The sequence below is a fragment of the Gasterosteus aculeatus genome, chromosome 5, assembly GCF_964276395.1.
Source record: "Gasterosteus aculeatus chromosome 5, fGasAcu3.hap1.1, whole genome shotgun sequence".
Taxonomy (NCBI): domain Eukaryota; kingdom Metazoa; phylum Chordata; class Actinopteri; order Perciformes; family Gasterosteidae; genus Gasterosteus; species Gasterosteus aculeatus.
The window spans coordinates 5,545,252-5,568,494 of NC_135692.1; the positions used below are offsets into that span (position 1 = coordinate 5,545,252).

At 47.0% G+C, this 23,243-nt stretch overlaps 1 protein-coding gene and 1 long non-coding RNA gene across 3 annotated transcripts in view; one reads left to right on the forward strand and one right to left on the reverse strand.

Annotated features, from left to right (window-relative positions):
* Nucleotides 1–5,932: 5,932 nt before the first annotated feature.
* Nucleotides 5,933–16,011, reverse strand: LOC144407951 (uncharacterized). The gene is made up of 2 exons (XR_013467672.1): nt 9,334–16,011; nt 5,933–9,194 (listed from the first exon to the last, which is right to left on the reverse strand). It is a non-coding gene; the product is annotated as an uncharacterized LOC144407951 (long non-coding RNA).
* Nucleotides 16,012–22,132: 6,121 nt separating this feature from the next.
* The window catches only part of pemt (phosphatidylethanolamine N-methyltransferase), a 43,656-nt gene continuing 42,545 nt past the window's right edge, over nt 22,133–23,243 (forward strand). For both annotated transcript variants that reach the window (XM_040177201.2, XM_040177202.2), the window contains exon 1: nt 22,133–22,590. In XM_040177201.2, coding sequence (XP_040033135.2) covers nt 22,489–22,590 — 102 coding nt within the window. In that variant the 5' untranslated portion in view covers nt 22,133–22,488. The remainder of the gene's footprint in view (nt 22,591–23,243) is intronic.

Consider the following 23,243-nt stretch of genomic DNA (forward strand, 5'->3'; position numbering starts at 1 on the left):
AATACACATACCGCATACATGTACTATCACTTCATCTGGTTTGTAAATATTACATGAGCAATATTACTGTAAGATGCAATGACGAGTACGCACTGATCAATGTGTCCTTGGTGTAAGATAACGGGTGTAAATGAGCTCCTTGTGTAAATTACAGCTGGAGGGAGAGCAAACCAGAGTACAAGTCGTACAGTACCAAATAGTGGTGACTTTTAGGAACATCAGCCGTGCTAATTCAATCGAGCTGACGACATCTCTACCGGTTTCTAGTGACGTAAACAAGAGGCTGATCTCCACTGTTTCCTTTGTTAAACGTACTGCACTTATCAATTTCCTGTCCCAACTTATTTGACTCCTCACTATTGAAAGAGACAAAAAAAAGCTGCTGCTCAGATCAGTTTTCCTGACTGGCTGCAGACGGAAGGATGGATGGATATGTAGCTGGACCATTTGATTTATGTGGCTCATGCATGGACGGGCTGATTTCCTTCTTCACAGCAGTTCTTCTGTGTAGAGAGGTGGAAAATATACATGTCTTGATGTGTTGGAGGGCATGAATAATATCATGCTCACTGCCAAACCTCATTTCATTCAGTATATTAGACTGAATCCGAGGAAAACATAGGGAGACATGTACATTTGCTTTGGCTTTGGAACAGATAAATTCATTTCAATCCACTGATGATGAAGAAAGTCTAAACCGTTCTGGCGTAATTAATTTGGTCGATTTTAAAAACGGTGAAATTTGGCTCCTTGCAGGAAAAAACCTGTAAATAAAGCATTTACATGTTATCACATCTGTTGCTCATGGTCATCATCTAGTTTGTTAATATTACATAAGCAAAAGTTATAATGACTAGTATGCAGGGATCAACGTGTCCTTTGCGTAAGATAACTGGTGTAAATGAGCTCCTTGTGTAAATTACAGCTGAAGGGAGAACAAACCAGAGGACAAGTCGTACAGTACCAAATAGTGGTGACTAATTTAGTTAAGCTGAAGACAGCTGTACTGGTTTCTAGCGACGTAAACAAGAGGCTGATCTCAGTTGTTGCTCTGCTTATCAATTGACTCATCACTATTGAGATGCGTAGCAGTGCTCTATATAATGAACCACTCGACAGGGCCAAAGCTTAAGAATACTACGGGGAAAAGAGACGAGACATAAGATGCAGTCGGTTTTCATTATGGTCCGTAGATGGGATGAACGGGTGATTGGGTTATTGAGAACAGGAGAGATTGATGGACAGAGAGCTGGACAATTGATTTATGATTCTAAATTTGGCTCATGAATGGAAGGGTTGATTTCCTTTTTGGAGCACATTGCAGAAAGGAAGCTTTTTAGAGGCAAAAATAATCTCATGATCTATGTCACTGTCAGCTTCACTCACTCCTCCCACTCGTTCACAGTCCCCTGAGTTCGAATCAAAATCCCCTGCACCTCATCAGTTCACCTCCCTTTATATTCGACTCCTCTTCACACACTCAATGTCTCGTCTCTACGGGACACCACAGACCCTCACGCAACCTACCCGCTACGTACCTGAACCCTTGCCAGCTGCTCCAAGGGAATCTCCCGCCTCATCCGCAACCTGAGACTCAGACTGCCCTTCAGTGAAAGTTCCATCCTGATTACCTAGTCTCCATATCTCTGTCCGGTTCCGCAATCTTGTCACACTATTCTACTTACCCCCTGGCTGTCTCCTGTGTTATGGATTGTCTGTGACCCCAAGTGCACGACACCAGACACAGCTTAGGTTTAGCCGGGAAACGGCGTAGTTTATTTCACAAAATAACCAAATACGAGAAACAAACAAAAAAAAGGCAACTCCAAAAACTTCTCTAGTCCGTGGGCGCTCTTAGTCCAATCAAAAAATGAAAACTCACACGATACTCACAGGGAAAACAAAAACTCTGCGTAGGGAATTCCGGAAGGGTTTCCAAGAGGAGCACAGGGGAAGAACAATCAACCCTCTCTGGGGAAACACAGAGCACGAACTCACAGCGAGCCACTGGCAGATCTGCTTCTTAACCTCCCTGTGGGATGAGCTGACGAGCTGCAGCTGTGGCGATTAGCAGAGCGGCGTCAGGTGTGCGACTCTCTGGCTGGTCGAGCCCTAACACTACCCCCCCCTCCAAGGGAGCCACCCGGCGACTTGCCAGGCTTCTCGGGATGGGCTCGATAAAAGGCGGTCAGAAGCCCCGGGTCCATGATGAGCCGGCGAGATACCCAGCTACGGTCCTCCGGGCCATAGCCCTTCCAGTCCACCAGGAACTGGTACCCTCGCCCCCGACGCCGAACCTCCAACAGTCGGCGAACCCTCAATCCACCCACAATCGTGTGGGTGCCCATCCACGATTGTGGGTGGAGGTGGGTCCGGGGCAGGAGGCATCAGAGGACTGCAGGCGACGGGCTTAATCCTTGATACATGGAACACAGGATGGATCCGCATAGAAGCCGCTAGTTTCAGCTTCACTGCGGCAGGACTGAGCACCTTCGTGACCTCAAAGGGGCCCACGAAACGGGGGTCCAGCTTCCTGGCGGTTGACTGCAGGGGAAGATCCTTGGCGGACAGCCAAACTCTCTGCCCGGGGTGGTATGTTGGCGCTGGGTTCCGGCGACGGTTGGCCCCCCGGCTACTACGTTCAGCCGCTTGGAGTAGAGCGGCTCTGGCGACTCCCCAGATGCGACGACATCTGTCCAGATGAGTCTGTACCGACGGAACTGCCACCTCAGGTTGTTGTGCCGAAAACAGCGGTGGCTGGTACCCCAGCGACACCTCGAAAGGGGAGAGACCTGTGGCAGAGCTGACAAGGGAGTTAATCGAGTACTCAACCCATGGGAGGAACCGACTCCAGGAGGACGGGTTCCTGGCAGCCACACAGCGGAGTGCCGTCTCCACACACTGGTTCATCCTCTCCGTCTGCCCGTTAGTCTGTGGGTGATAACCAGAAGAGAGACTGACAGAGGCGCCCAACCCCTTGAAGAATGCCCGCCATACCTGGGATATGAACTGAGGTCCTCTGTCCGAGAGCACATCCTGGGGGAGGCCATGGAGCCGGAACACATGGCTCATCAGGAGGTCCGCCGTCTCTGACGCCGAAGGGAGTTTGGGGAGGGCCACCAGGTGCACCCCCTTACTGAACCGATCTACTATTGTTAATATCACCGTCCTACCCTGGGAGGCCGGTAATCCAGACACAAAGTCCAAGGCCACGTGGGACCAGGGACGGCTAGGAACAGGGAGGGGTTGCAGCAGCCCGGCAGGTGCCTGGTGAGAGGCCTTGCTGCGGGCACAAACGGGGCAGGCCAACACAAAGTCCCTCACCTCGTTCCTCATTGTGGGCCACCAGAAACGTCGAGCTAGGAAGGTGAAGGTGCGGTGGACCCCGGGATGACAGGCAAACTGGCTGGCGTGGCCCCACTGAAGTACCCGGGGCCTGACAGATTCCGGGACGAAAAGCCTACGTGGGGGTACGCCACTCGGTGCAGGGTGGGAGCGCAGCGCCCCCCTCACGACAGTCTCGATGCCCCAGGCCACCATGCCGATCACCCGGGTCTCGGGGACGATGGGTGCCGCCTCCTCGGTGGCCAGTCCCCCCCCCTGATGTAGTCGGGACAGGGCATCCGCTTTGATGTTGCGGGAACCGGGACGATAGGTCAGGGAGAAATTGAACCGACTGAGGAAACCGGCCCAACGAGCCTGTCGCCCATTGAGACGCCTGGCCGCCCGGATGAATGTCAGGTTCTAGTGGTCTGTCCAAATGGTAAATGGCTGCTCTGCCCCCTCCAGCCAATGGCGCCACTCCCCCAGAGCAGCTACTACTGCCAGCAACTCCCGATTACCGATGTCGTAGTTCATCTCCGCGGGAAGAAAACGCCGGGAGAAGAACGCGCAGGGGTGCACCTTCTGATCTCCCACCGCCCGTTGGGAAAGGACTGCCCCCAGCCCGGTGTCCGAGGCGTCCACCTCAACAATGAACTGTCGCTTTGGGTCGGGATGGAGCAGCACTGGGGCGCTAGTGAACCTCCTCTTGAGTGACCGAAAAGCGGCGTCGGCGGCCGGGGACCAGATGAACGGCTGGGAAGAGGAGGTCAGCCTGGTGAGGGGTTCTGCCACGACGCTGTAGTTCCGTATGAACCTTCTGTAGAAGTTAGCAAATCCCAGAAAGCTCTGCAACTTCTTTCGCGACGTAGGGCTCGGCCAGTCTACCACCGCCTGGATCTTGCGGGGGTTGGCCCGCGTCTGCCCTCTCTCCACAATGAAACCCAAGTAGTCGACAGAGGCGGAGTGGAAACGGCACTTCTCAGCCTTGACAAAGAGTCTGTTCTGGAGGAGACGCTTGAGCACCCGACGAACGTGCTGGACATGCTCCTCGAGAGTCCTGGAGAACACCAGGATGTCATCGAGGTACACAACCACGAACTCATCCAGCATGTCGCGGAGCACGTCGTTCATGAGCGCCTGAAAAACCCCCGGGGCGTTGGTAAGGCCGAATGGCATTACGCGGTATTCGTAATGACCTCGGGGTGTCTTGAAGGCGGTCTTCCACTCGTCCCCCTCTCTGATCCGGACCAGGTGGTAGGCGCTCCGGAGATCCAGCTTGGAAAAGATGGCAGCCTGGGTCAGGGGCTCGAGGGTGGAGCTCATGAGGGGGAGGGGGTACCGGTTCTTGACCGTAATGTCATTTAGTTGGCGATAGTCAATGCAGGGTCGGAGACCCCCATCCTCCTTCTTCACAAAGAAGAACCCTGCTGCCACCGGTGAGGATGAAGGCCGAATGAGCCCTGCTGCCACTGACTCCGAGATGTAATCATCCATGGCGGCCTTTTCAGGAATGGACAGGCTGTACAACCGACTGCTGGGAAGGGGGGCCCCTGGGCGGAGGTCGATTGCACAGTCGTATGGCCTATGTGGAGGGAGAGACTGAGCCCGAGACTTGCTAAAAACCTCTCCCAGATCATGATATTCCCGAGGGACAGCGGAAAGGTCCGGGGAGGGGGCACGGGGAGTCGGGCGGGGTGACGGACTTGGAGCTGCCTGGAGGCACTGGGCGTGACAGGAGGCGCTCCACTCCAGAATAGTCCCAGAGGACCAGGCAATGTGTGGCTCGTGCTGCACGAACCAGGGGTACCCGAGAATCACTGGGGCCAACGGGGACTGGATGAGGTAGAATTGGCGGGTCTCTACATGGTTACCCGCCACAGTGAGGGAGACTGGGTGGGAGCATTGGGTGATGCGGGCTAGATGACGGTCGTCCAGTGCAAAGGCCTCTAAAGGCTTCTCCAGTGTCCTCAGTGGAATGTTAGCCTGGACAGCGAAACCCAAATCCAGGAAACAGTCATCCGCCCCTGAATCGAGGAGGGCCCCTACCGTAATCCGTTGATCTGCCCAAGCCAGGGTGACGCTAACCCGCCGGTTAGGTGATGCAGGACTACGGGAACACGAAAGGCGGCTCACTAGGATCTCCCGGGGTCCTGGTGAGCCTAATCTTTTGGCCGTGTGGGACAGCCGCTGATGCGATGCCCCTTCTGGCCACAGTAGAGACACAGCCCTCCCCTGAATCGGGCCTCCCGTTCGGCTGGGCTGATGCGCGTGCGTCCCAGCTGCATGGGCTCCTCCTCGGTCGCTGTCTGTGACGTGGAAGACCGGACGGGACTGGGGGAAGTCGAATGGGCGACCGGGTTCCTCTCCCGTGTGCTGAAGATGTGGGGGATAGGGAGGGGTCCCCGGGGAACTCGCTCCCGCCTTCTCTCATTAAGGCGTCCATCGATGCGGATGGCGAGACTGACGAGGTCGTCGAGGGAGGCGGGCTCCTCCCGTGTAGCTAGCTGGTCCTTCACTGCCTCTGTTAAGGTTTCGGAAGCTCTCGAGGGAGGACTCAATCCTCTGTTCTCGTCCCGGCCGGAAACGAGGACACGAATGAGTCAATTCGTTTAAATTCAAAAATCAAAAGTTATTTAATAACTGAACAACGTAATAGGGATTACAATTACAAAGTGAAATACTAAGCGAACAGTGGAATATTTCGCGAAATAGAGAATCCTCTGAGCAAGTCTGAAGTGACTTATCAACGCGGCTGCAGGAGAAGTTCTCCCAGTCTTTTCCCCGCCATGGTCCTTTGAAACCTCTTGAGGTGTGTCTTCTTTGGTGCATTTGAATGTCATTGGCCTCTTCTCCAAAGGGTCACCTCCTCCATTGTCCCCTTCACGTCGAGGTGTGAAGCTGCAGCTGTAACCTGAAACCTCTCTGTCCTAGCTGTCCCTCACATTCCAATGCACTCAATGTAGATACAGTTGGCTTTATGCCTCAATGAGTGAATTTAACAAAGCATACATCGTTTAAGTCTTCATCTTATAACTAGTACACTTTAATTACAACAACCCATCACTAATGATCACCGTTCATCACACTTCATCATAAGATCTAAAACAGTTCATGTGGTTCAATTCTCAAGACATTTGCCTCAGTCGGCTGCCTTACATTAAGTTGTTCATTTATTACCTGACAGGAGAAAAAACTCCCAAAAAACCCTTTTTGGGGATAAAATTGGGAGAAATCCATAAAGAACGGCAATTGGCATCCGTCCCCAGGTTTTAACATCACATTGTGACAGAATGTAAATGTGTACAGTGTTTATATGATTTAAATGACTATGAATTGTGTTTGATTGAAATTGCATTCACTTCATCTAACATGTTAATGTAATAACTAATATCTAATAACACACAAAATATAATTCTATCACTAAACATTATTACACGTACTACAAATTCCCTGACTAGGGGTGCACTTCTGGCTTAAATCCCTAACAATTCCCTCCTTGCTCACAGTTCACTGTGAGCATCTCTCAAAGACAGAAAAATTATCATACAGTCACATCCGTCAACAGTGATTGTCCCTCATCATCTACTCGCTACCGATTTCCCTGTATACTAGTCTCACTAAACACAATATCGATCAATCCCTGCAGGAATCCAAGGATGCAGGAGATGCAGCTTCATCCGTAGTGGACTAGATCATGACTGTAACACAAGAAGGGTTAACGCAGACAGGAATGCACTTTTCCGTTGTGCTATAATACTGACAAACCCGTTGGTGAGAGGATTGTCGTCGCCTTAGTTGTCTGCCAGCTGCTGGTTCGAGCTGTCAGTGGGGCTTGTGCTCTGGTCCCCAAGCCACCAGGAGCTGTGTTATTGGGAATGAAAGTACAACAGGCAGATCCAAACATTCTACAGACTCCTCCCTTCTCTGCCAAGATCATGTCCAGTGCCATTCTATTTTGACATGCCATCAAACTAGTCTTATCCAACTGCTCGTGGAGCCCTGTTATGGCATCCCGGGTGAAATTTATGAATCGCTGCTGGTTGTAGTATATGTAATTAATCCAGTCTACAATTTTTTGATTGTCACCCACCAGAAGAAAAGGATTCTATGCCGCTCGCAATTTGATTCCTGGCTTTAAACTCATCAGGCACCCCTCTGGGCACCCCAATGGCATCTAAGTGCACATGACTATCAAATGAGCCCGCAGGACTAGTGGATCTCTTCGCTCTCCTGGCGACGTGAGGATGTGGTGAAATCAAGTCTTGAAATGTGGTCTCCTTCACTGGAAAGACATAGAATGGCATGATAAGCTGCACTAATGCACAAGTACCCGTCCAATTAGCTGGCAGCGTTGGATAAATAACCTTAGTTCCACACCACCACCAGAGGTCGGCTCTGGAAATCGTCTGATTCAACACACTTGAATATCGAGTGACATTAGCAAACTGAACTGTGGTACGGATTACTCATGCAATGTCACCTACTTTTATCCCTCCCGTTATCTCTGTTACTATGCAATCAAATGTACCATCTGGAACCATAAATTGAGGTGGCGTGCTCAAGGTAGCTGGCGGGTAATCCCATTGGAACTCTAAACAAGTATGGTGGACAGGCTGAGTCTGCAGGACAAAGAGCTCCAGTATACATTTGAATATAGGGCTTATTGGTCTGAATCTGGAACGTACAGGAGTGGGCATAGGCCTAGGTTGAGAACACACTATACAATCTGTACTGTGCATGTTTGTGGCAGTATACTGTACCCATTGGAGCCATAGATTAGACTCCGAGAATCCAGTTTCCCGTCTTACCACACCCTCCCAAGAAGTGTCAGCTTCAGCTCCAACCTGATCAGCAGTGGATTCCTGTTTGTTAGCAGAGGGTTTAGCAACAATCTTAAACAACCCTTGTGGGCTTTCAATATCGTATGTCCCTCCTTTCAACACGTATAGTCCACTGTCCCCCAATTCTGGATTTTTCAATGTGATTATTAGTGGATTGCACAACCCTCCCCCACATTTAGCCAAATCTGGATATCGGTTTTTCCGCATCGTTAAACGGGTTTGCAGCCCAGGTTTAGGACCAGTTTTAGATGACTTCCATCTACCAGTGTGTGCGAACTTCCATTCTGCCTCCTCGCAGTCACAGCCGTACTGCTCCACTGGCTTACCAACCCTGACTCCTGGTCCACATCGGTTGGTGGTGGAACACAAGTATTGGTCCGACCTCCAAAACCTGAGGTCTTGGACTCCGCAGGCTGCAATATCACAATAATCAAATTGAACAGATGCAGTTATATTTTCCTTGAATGTCAACGTGAGAGCAATTGCTGCTTGGATGTTAGGTGGTAAGGAAACATCTTGTCGACTGGGATGGGATAGATCACTTACAGACGTCATGTCATCGTCACCTGTGTGAACAGCTGCACCTCCCCGAGCTGAACTTGAACCCCCTACTACCAACTGATACTTACGCTGTGGGCGAGACATTTTCTGCTTCTTTGTCCCCTCCTGTGTCTTTTGGCTCTGAATGAACTTGCCTGGTATTTAATCGGGTCTCCGCAAGGGTCTGGCTTGGTGCCTTAGCAGGTGCACAATGTGTGAGATGATGCCAAGTGGCTCCCGCTTTACCTTTCACCTTTACCGAGTGTGACGTTGCCAATACTACCTCCCAAGGACCGGTCCACCTTGGATCACTCCACTTGCGTTTATGGGCCTTAATCCACACCCAGCTTCCTGGCGGTATGACTGGAACCTGCTTCCCTTGGCTGGCGGCTGTCTCTGCGTTCGTCACCTTCGTCTCCTTCCTAGCTACTTCTGCACAGTCATGACCACCCTCAGTAGGTGGCAATCCAGATGTCATATTCACACCTTCTGATGTGAAAGAGAGATGGGGCTGGGTCAATATACCAGATATCCTAGCCCCTCTCATAGCTGTCAGAGTGAAAGCTTGTGTGTCTAGATAAGCTACAACACCGTGGTCTGTGTGGACCTTCAAAGGATGACACATTACCAAGTATGCAGTCTTCTGTACCGCTCGAGCTATTGCGGCCAAATGTCTGGTGCAGCCTACTTGTCCTAGTTCTATGGGATCTAATTTAGAACTGTGATAAGCCAAAACCGCTCTCCCCTCCTTCTGTCCAAACGTTCCCCCGTGAATGTGTCTAATGCTGCTTAGTTTTATCTTGGTGATGCTTGGTCATTGCAACCGAATAGCCGCTCTGAATTCAAAATCCTCAAGTTCTGTTACTGTAATATCGTTGGCGTATGTTTGCATCCTGAACATTCTTATCATATGTGTTCATCAAGTGTCCCAGCAGTTCCCGTTCCTTCTCTAATCTGGAAATGGTGTGTCACATTAGCTCAGTGTTTGTGGATTCCTTCGTTGTATGTGTGTGCCTATACTTCTCCTCCTTGATGTTCCTCTGCTGGAACATCTGTTGTTGTCAGCGGTTTGGTCAGATGACACGTAGCTGTCATCCTAGACGTGTGATTAAGCTTCACGCTCCCTCCTTGGACCTCGGATCACCTCAGTTCCTGTGAGCAGACTACTCTGCTAACCGGAGGTCCCATTAGGACAAGATTCCCCAATCGGACATTCGTTCCAGGAAGAAAAGTTCAGGTTGGATCTTCCTGCGTTGGCCATCGTCTGCTGTTATCCCAAAAATGCCACTTGAGTAGCTAAACTCTAACATCTAGTGTTTTCCTAAAAACATTCTAATCAATTTGTGAGTTGTTTCATTGATAGAAAGACTGTATGTTCTTCTTAACACCTTAAATCAATGTCATCTACACAACTCCGTTGTTTAGAATCTTATGATGTGTTTTTCACTGCATGCAATAATGTTCCCAAATCGGCAGATACTCTAGTTATATTCTGTTCTCCCCCAGTCCCTCATGTTGAGGTAGGTGTAAAAGCATCCCTTCACATAGCCTTTGGTGATGCTAATCAACCCCAGGCCACCTCCTGGCTTATCTAACAATGTCGTAAAACCCCCACAACGCTGTTTCTACTGGGTGTCGTTGCCGATCTGGACCGTCTCGCATTGGAGTCGCCTGCTCCTACTGAAAAGCAAAACATAGTTAACAATTGCCATGCACATGTATTCGAGGAAAAATGTGTCAGTAAATTTATCATAGTGAAATAATTCCCCCATACCAACCGTGTGTGATTCTTAAACCTGAGATGACATACAACCTGTGGATGGATTTTATGGCTCCGACACTTCCCCAGGATTCCTCCTCTTATCAGTCGTTGGTTTAGGGAGGTCTGCTCACTCCCTCCTCGACCATGAGTCGCCATCCCCTTTCAACCTCTGCATCTCCTCTGAAATCTATCCTCGTCCCCAATTCACTCCCATCTCAGCATCTGCCTATTGTTTCTTTTACTGGGAGCTAAACTCCCAACAAAGTCATCATTTGTCCTGACTCCTGATGTTCACGAATGTTGCTTCCTTAGAAGGAGAAATCTCTTCTTTGTTCTTGCTGTTCTGGTTCTGTTCCCTCTTGTTCAAATTCACTTCCTGCAAGTCACTTTGGATTAGAGCCTCAGCTGAATGAAGAATGTGATGCGTTGACGTAAAGAATGCCTCTGCATATCTTTATCTGCTCCTAGAGTATTTACACATTGTTTTGGAAAATTGCCTTTCTCAAACGGCCTTGTTTCCAACCGATTTGAGGAGCCATTCATTTATAGAAATTTGGAATCTTCGACATAACTGATTATTGACCCCCATAGTCAACTCATGAAAAATTAACACCAACATTGCCTTTGTGTCCCCGTTCAATGATCCCTTTGAGTTTTTGCTTGTAGGTCTCACCCTCATGGTGTATGACTGTTCCATGTCTTCATGAACTAATTGACCAACCAAGTTCTCTTTGTTCAGTCTAACCTCAAAGCAATCTGCTCATACCAAGTTTACACAAAAATGTTACCTCTCATTCTCACCTTCACAGTCAATTTCTTCTCCTTTTACCTTCAGCCTGTTTGCTCTGTCATGATGAGTCATCACCTTTGAAAACCTATGCATTACTGCATAGCTCTTCAACCTGTTTTTCCCATTTTTGCTTACTTCCCCATTAAAATAAACCATTCGACGGCCTCACTGAAGGCCTCCATCATTACAGTCAATTTGCTGACCTTTGTGACCACTTTCACAAGTGGTCGAGCATTTGCAGTATCAGTCTCTAAAACTTCAATCAATGTATCAGAATGTGAACCTCAAACCCCGGTGATATCAACAAAGGTTCTCCAAACCCTTCAGGGTCATAAAACAACAATGAAGATTGTGAGTCCCTTGATCCCAAACAGTACCAGGAGATAATAAATCAACTTAGCATCAGACCCATCTGTTCCAGACCCCCCTCCGGTGTTAATCTCCACTTTTATTGCTCTTCAGCCCAAAAGCAAAGCAGAGGGTGGGAGACGTGTCTGTTACCTGCAAACACAAACTCAGCTCATGCTCAGCTTGATCCAATCCATTCATTCATTTCTGATAGATCACCAACCTCTCATGGTTAGCGTATCCAAATGTAAGGGTGTACTACTTTCTGAACATTACAGGATGACCGTCTGTAACAAATTTCCATATTTCGTGTACTGGTGCTATAAATGTTCCTTTGATCAGACATTTGCTTCAATCATCAAGATACTGTATCAAGTGTATCGTGCACTATACACTCAATAGCAGCACTCAACAATTTACCGCCCATCTCTGAATTCAGGAGAAAACTCGAAAAACTACAAACATTATTCCAAAAAATCGACAATATATACAACAACTCTCCTAATTCCTTATCACCTTCATTCCTCATTTAAATCTTACACAACCTTATCTCTTAATTTTCAATGACTGATTTCCTTTTTTTTTTAATCAATCTTCCCTACGGGTTTAAGTCTAGTTTCAGCTGACACTCTCAGCAGTGTATAATCTCTAGTCTCCTCTTCCTGGAATGTGAGTCGTAAACCGTAGAGACTGAGGGTGCTTATCTGAGCTGTTGGAAAGCAGCGGGGGTCGGTGTGTCACCAGTTAGTTGTTTAGGGCCTCGTCAGAACTCTGTCTCCATCAAAGCAAGTGGCATCTGTTGCTGTGGTCACCACATATGGGGAGGTGGAGGCTGGGGTGTGCCCAACCTCTGGTTCTGCCTGGGCTGCATTTGACGGGAAGACCGTGGAGGAGCTGCACTGAACTGCATGTTCGTTGGACATATTCTTGACCAATGACCCGTCTGTCCGCATAAGTAGCATTCATCTCCTCTTCCCCTATTATTTCCACGTCCTCTGCCTCTGCGCTGAGGTGGTGGTTGCTGGTCAACCATTGAACGGTCTCTGACTGCTGGGGCTGGATATTGGGCCTCTGGAGGAACGGGGTATTGAGGTTGTTCATCTCTCACCGACAGTTGTTTCCTGACTCTCTGTTTTTTCGTTGCTTCTGCATCTGCTGCTGCCAGTTGGATCTTCAGGAGTCGATGCGTCATCGTCCCCAGTTCTTCTTGCCTCCTTGTCTCCGCAGCTCTCTGTATTTTGTAGAAGTGGGTTAGATGGTCTCTCCATGTGCTTTCATCCATGTCGTCCAGTCCCACTACTCCCTCCAATGCTGTTTGAACAGCCTGGGGCAAGCCTTGCTGCACAGTGTGTCGCCAGGTTACTGCAGTAGATTTGTTATTGTTGTGTCTTTCTCCTGTGGACAAATGCCATTCTGTTTCTGCTCTCCTCAGATATTGAGACATGTCTTCCCCTTGTTTCATACTCAGACCCATCAGGATGGACATACTTGGCTTTGTAGGCCAGATGTTTCGCATTGTGGCCCAAAATACTCCTCTGACCTTATCAAATGGAGCCTCATCCTCTTGGTTGGTGGTTCCCGCTCTTGCCTCTTAGGCTCTTAGGTTGACTGTTCCCTCTAGACGGGCTATTAAGGCTCTCATATCTCCAAGACCCAACTTATCTGCCGTCGTGTATTTTTCAAAGAGCAGGATCCATGGGTTAGCTCCTTCTCCCAATGGCGGCAGTGCCTTCTCCAGCGCTTCCATGTCCCGATGACTCCAGGGCACAAACTCGCTCTGACCGTTGGCTTTTCTCAGTAGTGGGCACTGTGGGACAGGGGAGGCTGCAGGTGGCTCATTTCTTATAGGGAGAATGTAGTCTGCATAGTGGTTTGGAGCCTTCTTCACCAGGATACAATGTCTATTGTGATGACATCCTCCATCAGCAACCTCTTCTTCTTTGTCGTTGTTTGGATGGGTCCTCTGCACGTGTATTTTGATAGACAGGAGTCCTGAAGTAATATACAGCTCCTCTGCGGCCTCCTGGTATTCACTTGGTGTTTTACGGCCATGTTCACAGCTACCTGCTTCCTCCTCTCTGGCCCTGACAAGCAGTTCCTGAGTCGTAAGCGCAGCCATCATGCAACCTGGAATACTCTAAACAACCGCTAAGCTGTCCCTTCTGTCCTAGGTGTTACTCTGTCACTAACAGCAGGAAAAACCAAACCAAGTCACCTCCAACAGCTGTCCGAGGAAATGTCAAATTGAACCATCGACTAGAATCGACACAGTAAAAACAAATAACCAAATCTAAAAAGTAAGGAGGGCAATTTACAACATCAAATCAGTCCAATAACTGCCGTGTAATTTACTAAAGTATCTTGTTAGACCACTAGGTTAAATCAACTTATCAGTACCTCTAACCTCAAAATCGAATCAATCACGGAACTGTAAAAATTAGTATAATCAATGATCAATGCCAAAGACTATGATTACAATTAAACAGAGGAAAAAGAGAAAGAATTAACTATATCTCAAATCAAAACTCAATCTTCATTCAAAATTCAAAAGTCTAAAAATTAAACTTCAATAAAGTTAATCTTGATGTCTAAAAATGAATTACTCCAAATGATTAATCAAGGTTACAAAATTAATCAAAGTTATGATGATACAGTCAAACTGCCGGCAATATTAATCAGGAAGTATAGCAGAAGCACTCCCCCACAAATGTCGCCCGAGAATATACCACAATATAAACAATGATCCACCCCCAACCCAGAGACAATGCAATGACAGTCAATCTGGTTTCAGCTAAACATTGGAGATCGAAATCAAACAATTCATAACAGCTTCTCAAAAGCACCACATCAAAATTAAATCAACCTCCAATTCCAATCCAAAATCGATGCAGAACTATAGTACAAACCAAATTCAACGTGACATTACAGCACTTTAATGTTTCAAATAAACGTCAACACCAATCCAGATATCCGTCAAGTTGTCTTATCGATCTTTACACTATCCTAGTTAGTAAAGGCAAATGTGCATCAAAGTCAACGTCCGAACACGGAGCAAGTGAGGAAATTGAACTCCCCCTCTTGTAATTCCCTCTACATCCACCACATGGCACACTCAGGGGCTTCCCCTCACGATGTGCACTTACTCCAACCACATGTGGCGCTGTTCAGCCGATAGCTGAAGATCGAACACAGAACTACCAAAGAGGAAATGCCTCGACGCTTCCGGTCATGGATCGTAAAACGCCGTGTGCCGGCGTAGCAAAGAACAATGGGCTCAAGCTAACTGCTAACCCACAACGTGGTCAAGCTATCAGCACCCCGCAAGCCCCGCTATTACCCCAATGGAATCACCAATGAGACCCCGTTAGCCGCTAGCTAGGCAGCCCACGTGGTCCGGGTTGGACTACTCACCAACACCTTAATATGCTACGGTTTTACAACCCGACGCCGGAGATGATCAGTCTCCAGTTCGGATTCTATACATATATATACACTGTTAAACAATCACATACACGTATTAAAACATAATTTGGAACATCCATACATCAATCAAGCACATGCACCCCGCAACTCCAACACTCACGCACCACGTACTAACACTCACTCACACTCACACCACATGCAGATGTATATACACTATCATTTACACTAAAGCGCATATCCGCCACCCACCCCCTTCTAGACAACCTATATACCTAATTCATAGGATTTCTAGAGGGTGGAAAATGTTAAGCAGATCTTACCAGTCGCCGCTGGATTTCTCCTTTACTATAACCTCCACCAGTCGCCGCTGGATTACCTTAACCAGTCGCCGCTGGATTACCTTAACCAGTCGCCGCTGGATTACCGTTAACCATAAACTCAACCAGTCGCCGCTGGATTTCTCGTAAGCCAATCCCGTAGAGCAAGCTCCCCCCCCCCAATCTATTAAATCCTGCAATACCTAATTGTGAAGGACTTTATGCACAGAGAGGGGAAATGAAGAGAAGAGTCTTCTCTAAAGACGCCGTAATTATTGTGGGAAACCTAGTGGACAACATGCGCATCGTCACACCTCATGCGAACCCCCTAACCAATCCCATACGGGTCTACTTGTATGATTTTATCCTGCTGGTCTTTATGTCTCAGCAGACCAGTTCGCCGCCTGGATTTTTCTAACGCTCTAAGTGTGTACCTGAACGCACCAAACGCGCGTGTTTGGAATTTCTAAAAGCCGGCTCCCATTCGCATTCACTTTGCAAAAGTATGTCCCCACTGTTATTCAATATCAGCGTATTATATTCACCCAAGTCATTAATGTACTAGCCTTTAGTCTTTAGCATCTAAGGCCTTGCCTCATGGCCGACTGCCAGCACCACTCTAAATCTTCCTAAACCTACCTATCACAGAATTCATGAAAAAGTTTGTTTTACCTTGTTTGTACCCGTGGTACTTGCAGTCAAACCTCTCAGCAACGCCTTCCCCCAACGAGAGCCCCACGTTGGGCGCCAACTGTTAAGGTTTCGGAAGCTCTCGAGGGAGGACTCAATCCTCTGTTCTCGTCCCGGCCGGAAACGAGGACACGAATGAGTCAATTCGTTTAAATTCAAAAATCAAAAGTTATTTAATAACTGAACAACGTAATAGGGATTACAATTACAAAGTGAAATACTAAGCGAACAGTGGAATATTTCGCGAAATAGAGAATCCTCTGAGCAAGTCTGAAGTGACTTATCAACGCGGCTGCAGGAGAAGTTCTCCCAGTCTTTTCCCCGCCATGGTCCTTTGAAACCTCTTGAGGTGTGTCTTCTTTGGTGCATTTGAATGTCATTGGCCTCTTCTCCAAAGGGTCACCTCCTCCATTGTCCCCTTCACGTCGAGGTGTGAAGCTGCAGCTGTAACCTGAAACCTCTCTGTCCTAGCTGTCCCTCACATTCCAATGCACTCAATGTAGATACAGTTGGCTTTATGCCTCAATGAGTGAATTTAACAAAGCATACATCGTTTAAGTCTTCATCTTATAACTAGTACACTTTAATTACAACAACCCATCACTAATGATCACCGTTCATCACACTTCATCATAAGATCTAAAACAGTTCATGTGGTTCAATTCTCAAGACATTTGCCTCAGTCGGCTGCCTTACATTAAGTTGTTCATTTATTACCTGACAGGAGAAAAAACTCCCAAAAAACCCTTTTTGGGGATAAAATTGGGAGAAATCCATAAAGAACGGCAATTGGCATCCGTCCCCAGGTTTTAACATCACATTGTGACAGAATGTAAATGTGTACAGTGTTTATATGATTTAAATGACTATGAATTGTGTTTGATTGAAATTGCATTCACTTCATCTAACATGTTAATGTAATAACTAATATCTAATAACACACAAAATATAATTCTATCACTAAACATTATTACACGTACTACAAATTCCCTGACTAGGGGTGCACTTCTGGCTTAAATCCCTAACACCTCGCAGAGTCCCCTTCGGAAGGCAACCCGAAGGGCTGGGTCGTTCCACCCGCTTTCTGCAGCGGCCAGTCTAAAATCCACTGAGTAGTCCGCCACCGAGCCGCTGCCTTGTTGGATGCTGGCCAACCGGGCGCCGGGGTCCTTACCCCTTACTGGATGGTGGAACATCTTGCGGAGCTCGGCCACGAACTCCCTGTAGGAGTGACGGAAACTGGCACCCATGGACCAGGAAGCGGCAGCCCACTGGGCGGCCCGGCCGGTAAGCAGGTTCGTCACATATGCGACTCGGGCAGCGTCGGAGGTGTAGCAGCTGGGTTGGTGAGTAAACACCAACTCACACTGCATTATGAAGGTGGCACAAGTCTCGAAGTCACCCCCGAACGGGTGTGGGCTGGAAAGGCAGGGTTCCCAGGGTAACGAGGCAGGTTCCGCAGGGCTACTTGGGAGGGGATCCCCCGGGGGCGGGATCACTGCCCTCACCGGCGGAGGCTGGTTCGGCGGCTGGGTGGTGAGAGCCGCCGTCAATGCCCGTAGCTGTCTTAGAATCTCGGCTTGCTGGGCCGCCGACGCCACCTGATGCTGAGTCAGGCTCTCCACCGAAGCTTGAAGGGGCTGGACCTGGAGGTTCTGCACGGCAATGGCGGCCGCCTCCAGCTGGCGAGTATGATTGTCCGTCAGCTGAAGCTGTCTATCCAGGGCAGCTTCTAAACTGCCACGGTCTGTGTCGGCTGGGGTCATCATGTTGAGTTCGTACTGTTATGGATTGTCTCTGACCCCAAGTGCACGACACCAGACACAGCTTAGGTTTAGCCGGGAAACGGCGTAGTTTATTTCACAAAATAACCAAATACGAGAAACAAACAAAAAAAAGGCAACTCCAAAAACTTCTCTAGTCCGTGGGCGCTCTTAGTCCAATCAAAAAATGAAAACTCACACGATACTCACAGGGAAAACAAAAACTCTGCGTAGGGAATTCCGGAAGGGTTTCCAAGAGGAGCACAGGGGAAGAACAATCAACCCTCTCTGGGGAAACACAGAGCACGAACTCACAGCGAGCCACTGGCAGATCTGCTTCTTAACCTCCCTGTGGGATGAGCTGACGAGCTGCAGCTGTGGCGATGAGCAGAGCGGCGTCAGGTGTGCGACTCTCTGGCTGGTCGAGCCCTAACATCCTGTCCCCCATTCGTGACAGTCACACTTCAGGCAGATAAAATAAGCCATAGTTTAATTTAGTTACTGTATTATGACTTTTCACAGCTTTTCACTTTTTCTCTCTGCAATTTGGTGCTGAACAGGTCGGATGCAGGTGAAGAGTTGTTTTTTCCTTCTTCAACTTAGCCAAATTAGTCGTGAAAGCACGTGAGAACTTTAAAGCCATCGAACCAAAACAACATATTTTAACATCCAACTTCTAAGTACTCCAGTTGTTAGGTTGGAAAACAAAACCAACCTGGTTACAGGTTTAGTATACCATCATTGTTGGGTAGAAAATGAGTATGAGTAAGAAATGAGTAAAAACACTTTGGCAAAATAATTGAACGTAGACTAGATGTGGATTCTGCTTCTTCGTTGACGGCTGGCGGTTGTTGGCTAAAATGAACCGCTGAGGGGAATGGCAGAGTTGGGTGGTTATTCCCTGTGGTTGGTGTTCCGTGCATGCCTCCGTCAGAAGGAAGGGGAACCTCCTGGAGAAGTTACTTGTCTGTTTCAGGGCTGCTGACACACATTGAAGCAGCAATATGATGTTCCAGTGACACAGTTTTCAACATGAGTTTCATCCCATTGTTTTCCTCCACATTGCTCAATTTGTATCTTTTTTGCCTTTATTTTCCACAGAAATGCTGTCAAAGCCCCTTTACTCAGTTACAGACCAACACAGCTTGTAAATGTAGCAAGTGAACATAGTGAGAGGAGGAACAATACACAGACTTAAAATGTATGTCAGCAACTTCCTCTGCCCCTAAGTGGCCCAAACGAGAAACCATAGTTATTTCAGATTAAACAACAAAGGGTCTGTTCACATAGCGATGACTACGGTGCTTATTCGTCTTTTGTTTAGGCCAAAGATGGCGAGTGGATGAGTACAAGAACACCGTCGTCCTGTCTCCTGGAGTCGTACAATCCTGCGGACACTCTGCAGTAAAACAAGTCACACTGCGAGGACAAGCAGGTAGAATAAGGACAGGGAATTTGTTTAAAGTTCTCTGCAGGCGCACACTCACACACACACTAACACAAGTGAGTGAATCAAGAGATCCTAATGGCCCCGGTGAGGATAAATGTTTCAGCCATCAGATGATCACACTCCCATCCACAGACATTCCCACTTTATAACATAAACCACACAGGTTTTTTCATGCAATATTAATACAAAGAAAGAAATCTGAGACTGTTGTAGATTGAATGAGCTCCATTCTATTCATGTATAATGTTCTTAGTTCTATAGTAGCCATTTTATTTTGTGAGTGGTGTAAGTCTTAATGTTGTAATTTTGAGGTATTTTTGTTGATCTTGCAGTGAGAACAAACGGGTCCATTTACTACCAAATCTGTGAAGAATTTACTGCAGGTACTTAAGGGACATGAGTGAAACATCATAAGCCATGTTTATACTGTTTATTATGAATGTATAATAAGGGTTACGGTGAGACATGGCGGTGAGCTGCATCTCAGATGCCAAGGCGGCCACCAAAACTCCTGTCCCTCCCTTTGGTGTCAGGCTCATTTTTCATTTGTCTCTGATGATTTCACGCTTTCACAGCGAGGGAAGGATTGTGGGAAAACAAACAAAGAGCCTCGTACTGGTTGTTTTGTTCTACCTCTGACTGCAAACAAGAGACGTAGCTGGAGGAAATGATGCCGCCGGGCTGCTGTTTTGACAGACATTGTTTACATGTGCCGACCACCGTGTGTGTCTGTCTGTGAGGGGGGTGAAATGTTGCTTACGTGGAGCATGACACACCTAAGAACAGATGGATTAAATACATAATGCTTTGCTATTGATGGATGTGTGGGAATGTGGTTCATGGCTCCTGGAGCCGCTACTTTGTCAGGAGCCACTAAGTCAAGAATTTAGCAATTCTCTGCTATGTCACGTCAGACACTATTTTTGATAACTGACACTGTGACAAACGTGAATGCTTCATAATAAATGTGCGGACCACTCATGGTTGGAGATGTTTGATTTTAGTGCAGCAGTAATGTGATTAAGCAGGAATGTAAGAAAGTGACATGTGAGCACAGCATCAGTTCTAGCATTTACATATTTATTTTGTGTACTATTTACTGTAATATATTCATTAAGTTTTGTTTATATTATCTTTTTTTTTAACTTGTGACATGTTTTGTTTGTTAAAAACATATTTAATTAGCATTAGTTTGAAGTATTACAATTTTCAAATATATGTAGTAAATTTATTGGTTATTTTATTTTCCTTACACTTGGTCCTCCTCTATTTTTCTACTTCAATAACTATCTGTACTAATAGCCCGTGCAATTACATTCTGTGATACTCCAGTGCATGTGAGTGTGTGTGTGTGTGTGTGTGTGTGTGCGCGCGCACTTGAGTATATGACAACACAACCCGCACGGCTCGCTGTCTATTCCACGGAAAGGTAAACACAGTCAGCCGTGTGAATGTTAACTGTAGAGTGTGTGGAAATCTGTGCGTTTGTGTTTCCCGTCAAATGAGCAGACACTGTGTCATATAAAATATTTGTCCAAGTCTGTGTTTGTGTATGTGTGTGCGTGTTTGCCGGCATTATATCATCTGACATTTTTTTCCTCCTCCTCCTCTAAATTGACCCATAATACTAACCATGACTCTCTTCAAGCTCACAAGTCATGACAAAACCAACAGCTGCAGTTGGTGAGAGGGAGGTGAGCTGTTCTGCATATCCCATTCATGGCATCAGCATGAAATGACCATTTTTAAACCTAGCCGTTATGTACCGTACAGATATGAAAGCAGTGTTGCTCATCTCTCTTATTGCCAGGAAAGAAAGCGGTTCAGTGGATCAAATGATGGATGACTATGTGGAGTCTCTTCTGTCACTTGGAAGGAGTATCAGATTTATATGGTCGGTAACATGGTGGTGAATTATTTATTTTCCATATCACCCTCAGCCAGAACGTGCTTCAAACCAAACCATCATCCAGTTCATGCAGAGTCTGGGAGAAAAGCCTTTACTCACTGAGAAGTAATTTTAATATAATAAGATTATAACAGAGTTCTCTAACCTCCAAAACAATAGAATCAAAGTGGTTAGAAACAAATGGCTTATTTTGAAGTTATCCTGTCTATACAGAATTGTGTTTTTCTTATTCTTTTAAGGTGTCTACATGCCTCATGTTGTTTGCATCTGCAGCTCAAGTGGCAGGAGGCGAAGTGAAGAGCAGATGAAGAAGGAGAAAGAGGAGACAGAAGAGACTCAATTATCTTCACCTGCTGGCTGGATTGTTTCACCGACGTGATGGACCTCTCGCCTCCCACTGATGAACGGACTGTTTCCTCAGACAGGGAGAACAGCGAGACTTTAAAACGCTGCCTCTATATCTAGCACCATCTTCTACTTCACCGATCCGCTCTCCAAATGCACAGCGGGAGGAGAGAGGCGAGGAGAGGAATAGAAAGGAAAGATGGGGGAGATAATAAAGGAGAAAGAATAGGAGAGAAAGTCAAAGAGCGGGGAAAAAGCTGATACGGTGAAGGGGGGAGAGAGATGAGGGGAGAAAGTTGACCGGAAATAGGAAGAGGACAACAAGATCGGAAAAGATGAGGCAGGAAATAATTGGCAAATAAAAAGAACATAAAGAACACTAAAAGAAATGAGCAATGAGGCAGAATGAAGGGAAATACAGAACAGGCAGAGCAATGAAAGAAAAGAGGGATGGAGGAGAAAAGAGAAGCAAAGAAAATAAATAAATAAATAAAAGAGCAGAAGAGAAGGGAAGACAGGGGAAAGGAGTGACAAGAGGTAAAGAGCCAACAAGAAAAATATAGAGACCGTCAAAAGAGAAAGACAAGTGTTTTAATATGAATGCATTCATTTCAACATAAAAATGTGTTTTCCAGCTATATCCATTACAAACAACTCATAGTTCATGTAAACCTTTGATTGCAAATCGAGTCTTTGGTTTGCATTTCGTGTCAATATGATCCAAAAGATGTCTCATAGACAAAATAATGAAGCGAAAATATGGGCCGCAATGCACGTAAAATACCAATCCTATATCCAGTGCAAGTGAAACAGGAACTACATTTCCCAAGATGCACTGAGCGCGGGTTAAAGGTTATCAGGACGTGCATTACGTGTGCTCCCTAGCTCCTCCGAAAAACACGAACTTTGCACTCAATAAATTGTGTAATCATTTTAATTCCGCGTAATAAGAGGCCTGGAGGTCCGTCGGCGCGCGCGCGGGGTGTATGAGCGACGCGGCCGCGCTTCGGTACCAGAATCCCGGTAAAGAGAAGCGAGCCGTGCCGCTGGACTGCTGCGGAGGACTCAACAACGTGGACTTCTCCAAGGTAACGATACGAATGAAAGCTTCCGAGCCGGAGCCGTGTGTCCCGACCACGGGAGACGGCGAGGACGCTTAGACGCGCTGCGACGGTCCCGGTTGGACCGGAGCAGTCCGCTTCACGGCGGGTCTGAGCTCTGAACGGCGGAAATAAAATAAAAAGGGCTGTTTGTTTTTCAAAGTAAAAGCATGTTATTCTTTCGCAAACAGACTGCAAACAACAGGAATTCCAACTTGACGTCCCTGCAACCTTTTACATTAGTAAACAGATTTTGCAACACAAATCATGTTTTCAAACTCTTTAGTAAGTTGAATAGAATAAATAGGGGACCCTCTGTAGTTCCAATCAATCTGTTATTAGTTGTCAACAGTAAGTCTGGTGATGCTTTGTTGACTAGCAAACAAATGCTGGTTAACCTTGACTTTTTATCCAATACCATTTGAAAAAGATAAGATCAGTATCATGAAGTTAGCTGACATTTTAACCTTTTCACCTGCAGCATTAATTGAGTTTTATAAAAGATATCTTTTACAAGCTTTTATCAAACTTCACACCAAACTTCATTTATATTGTAAATATCTTCAGGAGCAGTATGTTCACATATACTGTAATTGTAACCAAAGGGTTCTACAGTGAGGCAGTGTGTGCGTGTCGCAGTT